The sequence below is a fragment of the Strix uralensis genome, chromosome 3 (assembly GCF_047716275.1).
Source record: "Strix uralensis isolate ZFMK-TIS-50842 chromosome 3, bStrUra1, whole genome shotgun sequence".
In the NCBI taxonomy this organism is placed as follows: domain Eukaryota; kingdom Metazoa; phylum Chordata; class Aves; order Strigiformes; family Strigidae; genus Strix; species Strix uralensis.
In genome coordinates this window covers 28,068,520-28,080,803 of record NC_133974.1, presented here as the reverse complement: position 1 = coordinate 28,080,803, position 12,284 = coordinate 28,068,520, and the positions used below count along the sequence as shown (strand labels likewise).

Genomic DNA, 12,284 nt, shown 5'->3' with positions numbered 1-12,284 from the left:
TACATACTGTTACATAGCTTCTTAAATTGTTAAATCATGCTTGCCTGGTGAGAATGGAAATACTTTACACAAACTGGATACCATTGGTATCTTATTCATGCTCTTATAAAGGCAATATGTATAATCCATTCTGGAAATGCTAGTGTTAACAGTATTAGCCATTTTAAATCTGGAGATGTTGAAAATGTAGTTGCATTCTTATTTACTGGCAAAGCCTGTTGAAGTATAGAAGAAAGCAGAAAGATCTTATCGCATGCCTCAAGCAATATATCTAAGTAATAATTTAAAATGTTTTCCACGTATAGAACAAGCCTCTATTTGAAAAGACTATTTGAAATTATGTTAATCCTCTTATCTACCATCCGTACTCTCAGATCTGGGAAAAGTACAGCATTTTTTGAGAGCATCTGACTCTTACTGGTGCAGAACAGCATCATAGTAAAAAACACCTACAGCAGGTTAGCTGAAGCTTCCCTAGTGACAGTGATGTTATATGGCTATTGTCAAGAACAGGCCTTTTTGTAGCTTAACCTAGACTTCCTTTACATTTTTATCCCAGTGGTTTTACCTGTGATTATTTGAAACAATGGTTAATACTGTTCAAGGAAAGTTGGTATCCAGACTGTTTTAAGAAGCAAAATGGACTGAGTTACCATCAGGAAAAATGCCTTGATAGATACTTAGTTACTTTCCAGGAGCCCCACTGTCTGAATTAACCACAGCCTAGGTAGGCAGTTTCCAAAGGATACTCTATCAGACCCTTTTATAGTTGCCTGATGGGGTCTAAATGAAGAATTAAGCTGGGTTGGGGAAAAAATAAAGAAAAGAAAAAAGATAATATCTTTAGAATCTCTAGAAAAAACAAGCCAGTGAAAATAAACAGCATCAATTTGGACGTCATTTTTTTTTAAACTTCGATCTACATGTATAAAACAGTTCTTTGTTTTGGCACATATTGAATGCATTATTAAAAAGCCCTTACAAATAATGCTCATGTGAATGATCTTATTTATTACAAAAAAAAAATTTATTACTGAATTAAGTGGCAAGCTTTGCTTTTGTTTGGTTCCTAAAAGTAATATTCCTTTAAACTTAATCTCTCTTCTTGGCTTAAGTAGTACCAAACAACTAAAGTCATTTAACAAGTAGGGAGCACGTTTGTGTGGTTTGCGTTTAAAGCATTTTAGTCCCCTCACTGGAGCAAGTAGGTACAGTCTAACTATGGTCAGCCTTCTCCAAGGTCAAAGGTTGTCCCAAAGAGGTGTATTTGACTCCCATTGGTTTCAGTGAGTGCCTTGCATGTTTGTGTGAGAGTGCACTGCACTTGGCTTGATGATCTGATACCAAAATAAGTACTTTAGGGGCATTGGCTAAAAAGTACTGAATTCTTCTGGTTAGTTTTCATGAGACTGGGGGGTCAACATTTTGGTCATGTTTTCTTTGATCCAGATTTGAATGGAGATACTGCATACAGGTTTTGTTACACAGGTTTTAAGAGCAAAACATGCGTTAGGCCTGGCCATCAGCCCAAAGGAAGAATGGGCTAGTACAAGAGTTAGTATGAAACAGGTTTTTGTGCATCTCTGAATTATGAAGAACCTCAATGTGTAGACAGAGGAATGACAAGCAGTTTATAACAAAGGACAATAATGATAGCTATCAATCATTCATTGCTTCTTCAATGTTCCCTTCCCCACATACACCTCGCTGTATGTGAGCAATGTCAACGCTATACCTGAAAATATCCCTATAAATGCATCAATTTATAGAATTGTGCAACACTCATAATGCATTGAATTTCCAGCCCACATACTGATCATTTAAAATGATGCTGCCTTCCTTTCAGCTGACATAATTAAGAACTAGACTGTTGGAGAAGAGTTTGCTTAAGATTTTAACAGTGAAATAATGCAAATAGGTCTTCATTAATTTGCACAAATGCAGACTGTAACCAATTAAATAATGTGTTACTAATTTTGCTTCTTTTATAAGCTCAGACATTTGAGAATCAAGCATAAAATTAAACCTGAGATTCTTTCTTTACCGTCCTGCCATCTCCTTTGGATTAATGCAGCAGCATCTGATTTGAAAACTTAACAGCTTTAATAATCTGCATAAATAAATCTGATTTTTTTACCATTTACTAATAATTAAATATCAAAATAAACTTTTTAAAGTGTCTGATTTTTAACCTACCAGCGTTGAACTGCATCTAAATGGCTGAGAACCTCAGACTATTGCTTGATTTTTATTGCAGTTTGGTGACTCTCAACAACTGCGCCTTGTTCGTATCCTAAGAAGTACAGTCATGGTTCGTGTTGGAGGTGGCTGGATGGCACTCGATGAGTTCTTGGTGAAAAATGATCCTTGCAGGGGTATGTAACACAACTGTTAAAATGGACATGCAGATGGTTATTTGGATGCTGTCACCATTCATTGTCTCAAGATGGAGATTAATTGTATAAAACGCCAGTTCTGTATACATCATGTCACTAAATGTCACGTGATGATCTGTTTTTGTAAACTTTTAAGTCCCATGGTTAAGATCCTCTTCACTTGCACTGATGTATGTCTGGAATAATTCTGGTGTCTTCTGCGCAGTTCCTCCAGTGTTAAGAGTGGTGTAATTAAGAATTGAACTTAGCCCAGATAGAGTTTATGGCATGTAAGCTGCTTGTATGACTTGGCAGAAATAGCACACAGAAATGTCCAATAAAACCTTCTCAGCAAGAGAGAAGTTTTAAAGCAAGAAATCAAAATAAGGTAATTGAATTGAAGAGTAACAACAACAATGCAAAAAAGTTCTCTGGGCAGTAGCTGCATCCACACTTTCAGGCTCTGCCTTTGTAGCCCGGTCTTTTCATTGGCATCCTCCCCAGAACAGCTTTGCAGAGCCCTGAGCTTTGTACAAAGCAGCTGGAAGATCCTCTGGTCAGGAGGACTTTGTGCTCTGGGGAAGCAGGAGAGTACTCTATCACTGTGCCCTCCAGGGCACTGTATCAAATGCATTGTTTTATCAGTACACAGCAACGTAATGACATCTTAGTTTGTCAGAAAGCCTACTTCTGTAGTGGAAAAGTAGGCTCTGTTTGGTACTGTTCTTGGAGGAACAGTTGGAGATGGGAAAGAAGCCATTTGTGAAGGGAGTGGGAGAGCTACAAGTCAAATAGTAGCCAGAGTAGTAGAATTGCAGAAAGTATAATAATGACTGTGTTCAGAGTGAGCTGACATTCTGTAACCTAGGTAGTTCTATCTTGTTAACTAGCAGCATTAAATTTACTGCACGTTTACCTCTCGGAGGTTCTGCAGAATCACAAGCAATATTGTAGTTGTGCCTAAACAGCATAGAGGAGTTCAGGAGAGGCAAGTGAGCTAGTGAAGGCAGACACATCAACTGTCGTGTAGACCTTACTCCAGTGTCAGCTGTCTTACACAGCTTCTACTTTGGGACCAAGGTTTCTAAACAGTTTGATACAGACCTTGAGAGGGTGGAGAGCTTGTATTTGTAACAATTGTCGTGCTAAATCGAGGATGTTAAATCCAAGAAGAAGCTACCACAAAACCCCGTAACTACTGACAGTATGCCACTAAGGCCTAGAAACCTTTGTCTACAGGCTTAAAAGGTACCATAAAACTTCTTATCATTGTATCATAAAAGAGCTGTCATAACCTTGTGATGACATCTCTTGAGTTTTTCAGCAGTATTAAAAATAGTCCTTTTGCTTACCAACATATTGTATATATTGTTTACTAAAGAAATGTAACGGTAATATTACATTTATTGGTGTTGGACCACTGAAATTTGGCACCCAATTCTGCACCTCCTACTATAAGCAAGTCATTCATGCCTGCAGAACCAGCCTTATTTTAATGCTTCCTATTCCTCGGAAGTGCACAGTAAATGAATATCCCTCAAGATATCTGACTCCACTGAAGGGTTAACTTGATCAATTTTGATGTTTCCCAAACATTTTTCTCAGGCCTATTGATGGGTAGACTGTTGCAGTTCCTACTTGGGTTGACACTGAGAGATACAATACTTAATAATGATCTAATTAATCTGTTGGAATGCCTTATTATTGTCCTCAGATTAAGAGTCCTTTGGAACTTTATCTCCTCTTCTTTTAATAAACCTTGTATTCTATGTTTCTCTATAGTGTTTTCTATAGTACTCTATCCCTTCTTCATGGGACATAAATGAGCAGATGAGTAAGTCAACACAGTGGGTCTAAAGGAATGCTGATCTCTATAAAATCATCCAGACGCTGGACATTGTGCATTGGTTCCTAATCCTAGTCTTGTTGAAGTCAGTGATGCAAAGTAGTCATTGATGTCAGTGGTACAGGTTCAGACTTTTCCTTAAGCACGTCCCTCAGCAAATCTGCATTTCCACCAAGGGCTTCTTGTGTATCCAAATAAATAACACTTCAAAGAACCGTTGACTTTAAAAGTGTTGGACCTAGTTATATAAAATCATTTTAGCTTATATTACTTCTTTATGTCAGCAGATTAATACCGTTACACAAGTATACTTGGGACTGCAGCTGAGTCTGTCCAAGTGCTGTTTCCTTTTTGCCTAGGAGACCCTTGAGAACTCACCTCAGAGCACTTAAAAACAGCTTTTGCTCTGAGTCCTGTCTTTTGGCCTGGTGCTCCAAGTCTCTTGCATATGCAGCTGCTGTACTTGATTTCTTCTCCTGCTAACGATTTTCTTTAATGTGACCCATGTCCTGTGTCATTTTTTCTAGTTCATCATCACGGGAGTAAAATGTTACGTTCGGAATCAAACTCTTCAATTACCACTCAGCCTACTATAGGTTGGCAAACCCCTCTCTTTGTCTCCTTCTCCTCCTCTTCTCCTCTCTCTTCATTTCCTTCCCACTTTTTAAATATATATACCTCTAACAATATGCTTCACCCATCACATTTAGCTTAATGTGTTCCTACATGGGCTGATGCTTTGCAAGCTAATTTTTTTTGACACGCTTGAAGAGTGTTTCAAAAACAATTGTCATTCACACTGACACAGTTAAATGCTAACATGTGTTGCATCTGTTCTTGCGGAACATTCTCTCATATGTGTGTTTGTGTGTGTGTGTGTGAGTGCTTAGCCACCAATTACCTCATCATAGTTTGGATTTTATGTTCATCATTGCATGTTGCCAAACTACGTAACTTCATAGTTTTGAATAAATATATTTGCTGCTTTCCTGTAATTTGTACTTAGCAATTTCTTCTGGAATATCCAAGCAAGTATTATTTATTATGAGTAGCTGTAGAGTTAGCGAAAGTGCTCATCAGGTTGTGTCTGTATTAATAGCTGATTGATTAACAATGATTTAGCACGTTGAGCATTCCATTATCACGCTGACTTCCTTTGACAGTGGTTCATTCCTGCTGGCATAAAGTATTAGAGTAAGCGAGTTCTGCACATAACTCTTCTGTGTCCAAAATAAATGCATTACACACTAATGCATTTTATTTATTGTTAAAATGTGTTGGAATTGGCATGGCAAAAATGACAATACACAGCCTTGTGACAATTTTCATAGTTGCCTAAATGAACACCTTTCTTTGCTGCAGCTAAAGGAAGGACAAATGTGGAGCTGCGTGAGAAGTTCATTTTGGCAGATGGTGCCAGTCAGAGCATGGCAGCTTTCCGACCAAGGGGCCGTAGGTCACGACCCTCTTCAAGGGGTGCTTCTCCCAACAGATCTACTTCTCTCTCAAGTCAGGCTGGCCAGGCAGCTGCCCCACAAGCAGTTGCTACAAGTACACCGAAGGTAAGGAGAAACGTACAATACTGCACTGGTTAACAAATGGGGTATAGATTCTTTTTTTTTCCCTTGTTCCAACAACATTGGTGCTTTCCCTAGCTGATAGGGAAGAAGTATCTCAATTTTATTTCATAGCCTGGGGAGGATTTGAGAAACCTTTTCGGTATATTTCCTCTACTGTTTGTTTGCAACATGGGAATAGAAGAATTCTTTACATTTAAGGTGCCACATGAGCTAACTGGCAATTTGGGAATTGCTCAGAAACAGCCATGAACCTCTCCGTTTTGTTTAAAACATAAGCTCTGCTATCTCTTCGATTCAGAATATTTGTCATCAACTCTTTCTGTTTAGTTTTTATTTCTACTGTGAGACTTGATCTCCCTGTGAAAGCCTGGGTATCCTTCTCCATGACATTGTTTTCCATCTACTGTCCTTCATATTTCGATTTACCATTGTTTCATACAGACACCCCATCATTTAACACGCAACTATGGTAAGCCATGGTTGACAAACAGCAAAACGTCAACTCCTTCTAAGCCACCAGAATCCTCAGACTGTCAAGGGCCATCTGCAGAGGTACAGTAAGGACAGAGATTCTAGCCTAATGCCATTTCTTCACTAAAACTGTCACTTCACTAACAGCCACTAGAGTTTCAGTGCTTCAGAGCTGCAACATCCTATGCATATTAATGCATTGTCTTTATTTTAGACCTGTCTCAAATTATTTCTTCCCTGTTTTTTTTTTTTTCTCCAAGTCTTTTTTTATGTCCTGTTATGTTTTTTGACTTTTAGGAAAACAGAGCCTCAATGAATTTATGTTTAAAGTGCAAATGGTTAATGAATCATAACAGTATGCAATGAAGTGGTTGAGAAAATGTGGAAAAGTACTCTTTTTTTTTAAAAATAAAACAGTTTATATACTTTGCAGGTTTCTCTTCTAAGATTGTTTACTTTGAGTTTATAAAGTACTGTAATATTCATGAACTGCAGGTATGAGATTAATAAATCATGATCTCCAGTGTAAAACCACTAAATAAAGAAATACCCAATCACTGTGAAGATGTCACAAAAGACTGACTGTGATATGTAAATCTTTCTAACAACTGAAAGTTTTGTTTAGGGGGGTAGTGACCAATCATTGCTCTAATAAGATAGCTATTTGATGACTTAACAGGAAATGAGTTTTGATCTTATTTCCAGCCCATGACTTACATTAGAAATTGCTAGTAGAGCAGTTAGGATTGTGCTGGCAATTAAGCTGTATGACCAAAATTTGAATGGGCTTGGAGCCAAACTGTCTCCTCAAATGTCATTACAGTCAGTGAAAAGATTGCAGCTGGGTCAGACCGCAAACTGACTTGTCACTTGTTGAAGTTACTCTAGCCCTGTGTTAGACGGAGGGCTCAGTGAGGGCAAGCTTGTGCCACCATCACCTCTGTTGTATCTGCTTTTCACAAATCTGCACTTTGATGTCTGTTGCTATTCATGTGACACCTTCTGGTACTAAGTTTACATGATGTCGGCGTGGCTTCGCTCAAAGACGCATAACGAACTTTTCACTCCCTCCTTCTGCATTACTTGTGCACACTGCAGGCGTGTGTGTGTGTATACAGCACTTCAAGCACACGGGGCTATTGCTTAGAATGATTACCAATAGCACAAAGTTGAGTCAATTGTCAGTTTCTAATATATTCCTGTATTTTCTTTCATCCCTTAGCTGGTAACTGAATTGTAAGATTAATTGATGGTACTTTAAAGGGTTTATAGACATGGAAAGGTGGTGTTTTCATTGAATTACAGGGAGGTGAAAGCAGTTGGCATTGATTTCAAATGAGGGCATTGTATTTCTCACCTGCTCTTACAACTGCCAGTAGTTTCAGTGAGGTAATTTTTTATGTAAACCACCATGGTTTAAGATTATAAAAGGAATGAGTCAGGTGGGGTAGGTTGCAGTGAATTTCTGAGGCATTCAGTAGCGTTTTCTGCCCAAGAGAGCTGTTATTTATCTTACATGTAGACTGCATTTGGGTTTAGGGCAAAACTGAAGAATAAACTTGATCTCCTTGTACCAGTAATTCTATCCCAGTGCCTTGCCCAAAGTGTAGCAACTTCAGTGGTGGTAATGGAGATCATTCCCTTTCTCCTTATCTTTCCAAGCAGTCTCTGTATAGCAGAGATTTCCAAGGTGTGGCTGGCCCATGTTAAGCACCGGTACTTGGCTTTAAAGCGAGTTTAACATTGTGATCATCCCTGTCAAGAGCCAGCAGATTGTTTGCTCTGTAACATCTCAATTTTTTTTGTTCAGGTGTGCCAGAAGTGGTCCAAGCTAGCAGCTGCCAGGCAGGCTCCTGACGGGTCTCCGCTCACTGCTTAGCTCTAGGCAGCTCCCAGCACACTCCTCTGGATCTTGGTTTTCAGTACCTAATTCTACCCCACCACTGTATGGGGATCAAAAGCACAGAACACAGGATGCTGGGATCCAGGCCACTCAACGTGCCGCATCCATGACTGCAGTGTTTGTTCTTCTTTTTGGATATCTATTTAGTATTTCTGTGTTGATTCAATGAATATGAATACTGTAGTTTTCCTCTTATTTGCATACACCTCCTATCTAGTATCTTACAGGCATTTTGAGATTCAAAGATTTAATTACTGTGGTTTTGAAAGAAATGGTCCCATTTGGGACAGACTATAAATCGAGACTCATTTCATAAATGAGAAAGCAGGCCGTGTAAGACTGGAGTAGAGGCATTTCAGACAGCACATTGACAATAACTTTTTTTAATTAGTCCTATGTCTTTTTTTTCTACCTTTTTCTAGCAAAAGGTTTTGAAATTTGGTAGTTTTGTTTTGCCTTCAAAATATTTATAAAATTGAAACAAATGTATTCATCACCTATAACCACAGTCAGAATGGTGGAAAGTCAGGCTACTCAGACATAAAACCTCAACTACTCGTCTCTGTTGATTTGTTGTGTACCATCAACTAATCTTACATGCTTGACTAATTATAAGAAGGTAGCATTTTCCTTTCTTTATATGCATTGAAATAAACACAGAGGGTCCTAAAATGTTTATGTCAAGCAGACTGTTAAAATGACATTTTTGTTGTTGTTTTACATTTGGACTACTTCAAATACTAACTGCTAAAGGAATATTCAAAACTTCACATCATGAAAAATGCCCATAGTGACTGAAACCAGTATTTCAGATTCACAGTGAATGTTGTTATGATGATCATATTTTAAGCAATGTACTACCTAATACCAGACCTTATCTTCAGAAGTGACAGTTGAAAAAAACTGGTTTGTTTTTTTTTGTTGTGTTTTTTTTTTTTTTTTGCTTAGGGAACACCAATTCAAGGAAGTAAACTCAGACTGCCAGGATATCTATCAGGGAAGGGTTTCCACTCTGGAGAAGACAGCGGCATCCTGTCAACAGCAGCTACCAGAGTTAGAGCTCAGTTTGCAGGTGAGTGTCTTGACTTCAGAGCTTGATCTACCACTTGCTTTGGTTTCCACCTGAATACTTAGGGTCATGTTAGGGTTTGGAGAAGATCTTGGAAGAGTGGGAAGGAGTGAAAGTCCTACTGTCTCCACATTAGTATTGCCAAGGGTGCAACATTATCAGGATAATGGCCCTCCGTTCTCGTGGTTGCACAGCAGGGACGTTCAGCTCTGGATGTGCAAATCCATGACTACAGCCTTCTTGACAATGGTATGTCCAATGTATCTGCCTAAGGAACTAGGGAAGAAGCATTTACTTAAAAAAGGGTTCAGTTCTTCACAATATTGAAGTTATGCTCAACTGCGATGGAGCAAAGGGGTCACTTAATCATGACTTGTCCATTTCTTTTGAAAGAAGAACTGCAGGGAGCAGCTGTAGATGGAATATCCCATACAGATTTTTAACACAGTATATGAAAATAGAAAGCAGTGAAGCTGTGCTCTTCCAGGATCCTCAGAGCGGCTCTCTATAAGGGAGAGGGCTAAATGGTTAGAACAGAAGATAGCTCTGCTGGCTTTCCCTCTTATGCTCTGCAGAGCATACTGAGCAGTACTAGAAAATCCTGTTTGAAGAGTTCATGTCTTTTAAGTTACAGCTGGTTTGAAAAATGAGGCATCTAAGATTTCAGTTTCAACTTGGTGTTCTTCACGCACACAGGGAACCACATTTGTCAAGATCAAAAATATTCCATGAGTAATTGGAAAAATTATGAAAACCCACATTAATGGCTTTGTGTTTAAGAGTATTTGTTATGTTTTTTTTCTTCATGGCACATTGTCTGGGCAGGCTTTCACTTTAGTGGGCTTGCTGTGAGCTCATTTACTCAGCCCTTTGTTTGGGAGAATGCCCTTGTTTACTTGCAGCTTTCAACTGTACAGGTTTGATTTTTTTTAAAAATTGAGATACTCATCTGCATCTCCAAGGTACATACATATATTGAGAAATCTTGAATGCATGAAGAGGCCAGATACTGAATTCTTTCAATTCATAGCTGAGAAAATGGCAGGGGAAAGAAAGGCTTTGGCTGTTGAGTGAATATACAGTGGATGTCTAGTAAGTAAAGAAAAGTGGCCAGAATTAATACATTTTTAATGAGATGTGCTAGTGACAAATTAACTATGTCTCGTATTTGATCTCACATTTCTTTCTCTTCAGTGGGAGATAGGGCATCATCTAACTTGCCTGGCAGAGGTCTAAAGTTTAGTTCAGGCAATGAAGAATATTCGGGGTTGCCAAAGACCTAGGAAAGACCCGCACACCTTTTCCATCCTTACCTCTAATACTGATGTCTATCTTCTCTCTTTCTAGAAACCAGAAGAACTCCAAGCAGACCTGGAAGCCGAGCAGGAAGCAAGGCTGGCAGCAGGTCAAGTAGTCGCCGAGGCAGTGACGCATCTGACTTTGACATTTCAGAAATCCAGTCTGTGTGCTCAGATATGTCAGAGACTGTTCCTGCTACAAGCAGACCAACACCCCGAGCAGGTTCTCGGCCTGGATCAGCAAAGCCTTCTAAAATTCCAACTCCCCAGAGAAGGCCACTAGCCAGCAAATTAGACAAGTCCTTGAAGAGATAATATGATTGGCTCTGTAAAGGTCTTTTCCTTTTACATTAAGTATTTAAGTTCGTAAGATGTAAAATATTATGTAGAAATTATTGTGAAATATCGCAAGAGGTGGATTTTTAATTCTGCAGATGGCCTTATTTGTGTATTTGTCTTCTTATTTTATGTGTATAATTTTTGTCAGATTTGTTTTTGTTTATGCCATATCCTGTGAGAAGGGGGAAGAGTTTTAATGTAAACTAACAGTTGTACACAGTAATGTGTAGAAAGTACACTAAAAATAATTGCCGAATGTACAGTGTACTGAATGTACAGTAAGTCTCCGCAACCTCAATAAAATAGGCCTATCACTATGTCATTAGTTAACAGTAAAGGATACCTCATGATTTTTCTTTAAAAAAGAAAAAGAGAATACTAAAAAGCCAAAAGACACAATTACACATTTTGAGCTAAGTAAACAAACACTAAAGGATGTACGTCAAAACTACTAAGGAATACAAACCCACATTCACAGTACCCTTATTTATACAGCATCTCTCAGAGAACTCACAGAGTTAATTAAGCACTCGCCAGTACTATGATACTCCGATACCTTGCAGCATTTCTGTGCCATTGCTTTCAATGAGGCCAGACACATTCTGGATATCTGAACTACTATTCTGTAAGAATATCAATATAAAGTGCATTCATGTAAATGTGAGGTTTTCTTTTGCTTGAGTGGATGGTAGCACTGTATCATTGAACTCATTTTGTATCAAAGCAATTTTGCTTGCAGAAAGCTCCAAAATAAACATGTCCCTTAACTTTATTTCTATTGTATTTCTTATTTTACAGGAAGATAATTTTCTGCGTTATGTTTTAGGGCATATATAATTTCAGATGACCAATAATTACCATAGGAACATAGGCTTTAATGTAATTTCCCATTATCAGCGATCAGATTTTGGTTAGCTGCTGTGTTTTGTTTAATAAAACACTAAATTGTGCATATCAGACCATCTGAAATTTTATGTAATTATTGTGTGTCGACAATTATTTTCTCCATATTAAACTGACATTTATATACCATGTATGAAAGACATAAAGAGTAATTCCATTGCTCTTTTCGTCACTGAAATATTTTTGCCTTTCATGGATTCTTTAAAAAGATTAATAATAGTTCATTTTCAGTGGAAAAAGGGAGTGCTGTAGAATGGCTGGGTAGATGCTGTATTAAGTAGTGACAGAGTCCCTAGAAATTCAAAATGCTCTTTGATAATAATAGAAAGACTTGGGTAGAATTTGGTCAACATGGCAGACCAAATAGTCTAAACCTTGACTTAGATGAGATGTTGGGGGATATGGTGGAGGGCTGATGGTTGGACTCGATGATCCCAAGGGTCTTCTCCAACCTGAATGATTCTGTGATTCTGTTCAAAACCAGAAAATGCTGTACCTTT

At 38.3% G+C, this 12,284-nt stretch overlaps 1 protein-coding gene across 8 annotated transcripts in view; it reads left to right on the top strand.

Annotated features, from left to right (window-relative positions):
• DST (dystonin) overlaps positions 1 to 11,838 on the top strand; it is a 316,365-nt gene extending 304,527 nt beyond the window's left edge. For 4 of the 8 annotated variants that reach the window (XM_074861758.1, XM_074861759.1, XM_074861761.1 and 1 more), the window contains 5 exons: positions 2,258 to 2,375; positions 5,584 to 5,783; positions 6,243 to 6,353; positions 9,124 to 9,247; positions 10,592 to 11,838. In XM_074861758.1, the coding sequence (XP_074717859.1) occupies positions 2,258 to 2,375; positions 5,584 to 5,783; positions 6,243 to 6,353; positions 9,124 to 9,247; positions 10,592 to 10,857 (819 nt within the window). In that variant the 3' untranslated portion in view covers positions 10,858 to 11,838. Of the gene's footprint in view, positions 1 to 2,257; positions 2,376 to 4,748; positions 4,818 to 5,583; positions 5,784 to 6,242; positions 6,354 to 9,123; positions 9,248 to 10,591 lie in introns of all 8 variants that reach the window. The other 4 variants (XM_074861756.1, XM_074861754.1, XM_074861757.1 and 1 more) reach the window with 2 other exon arrangements.
• Positions 11,839 to 12,284: the final 446 nt, after the last annotated feature.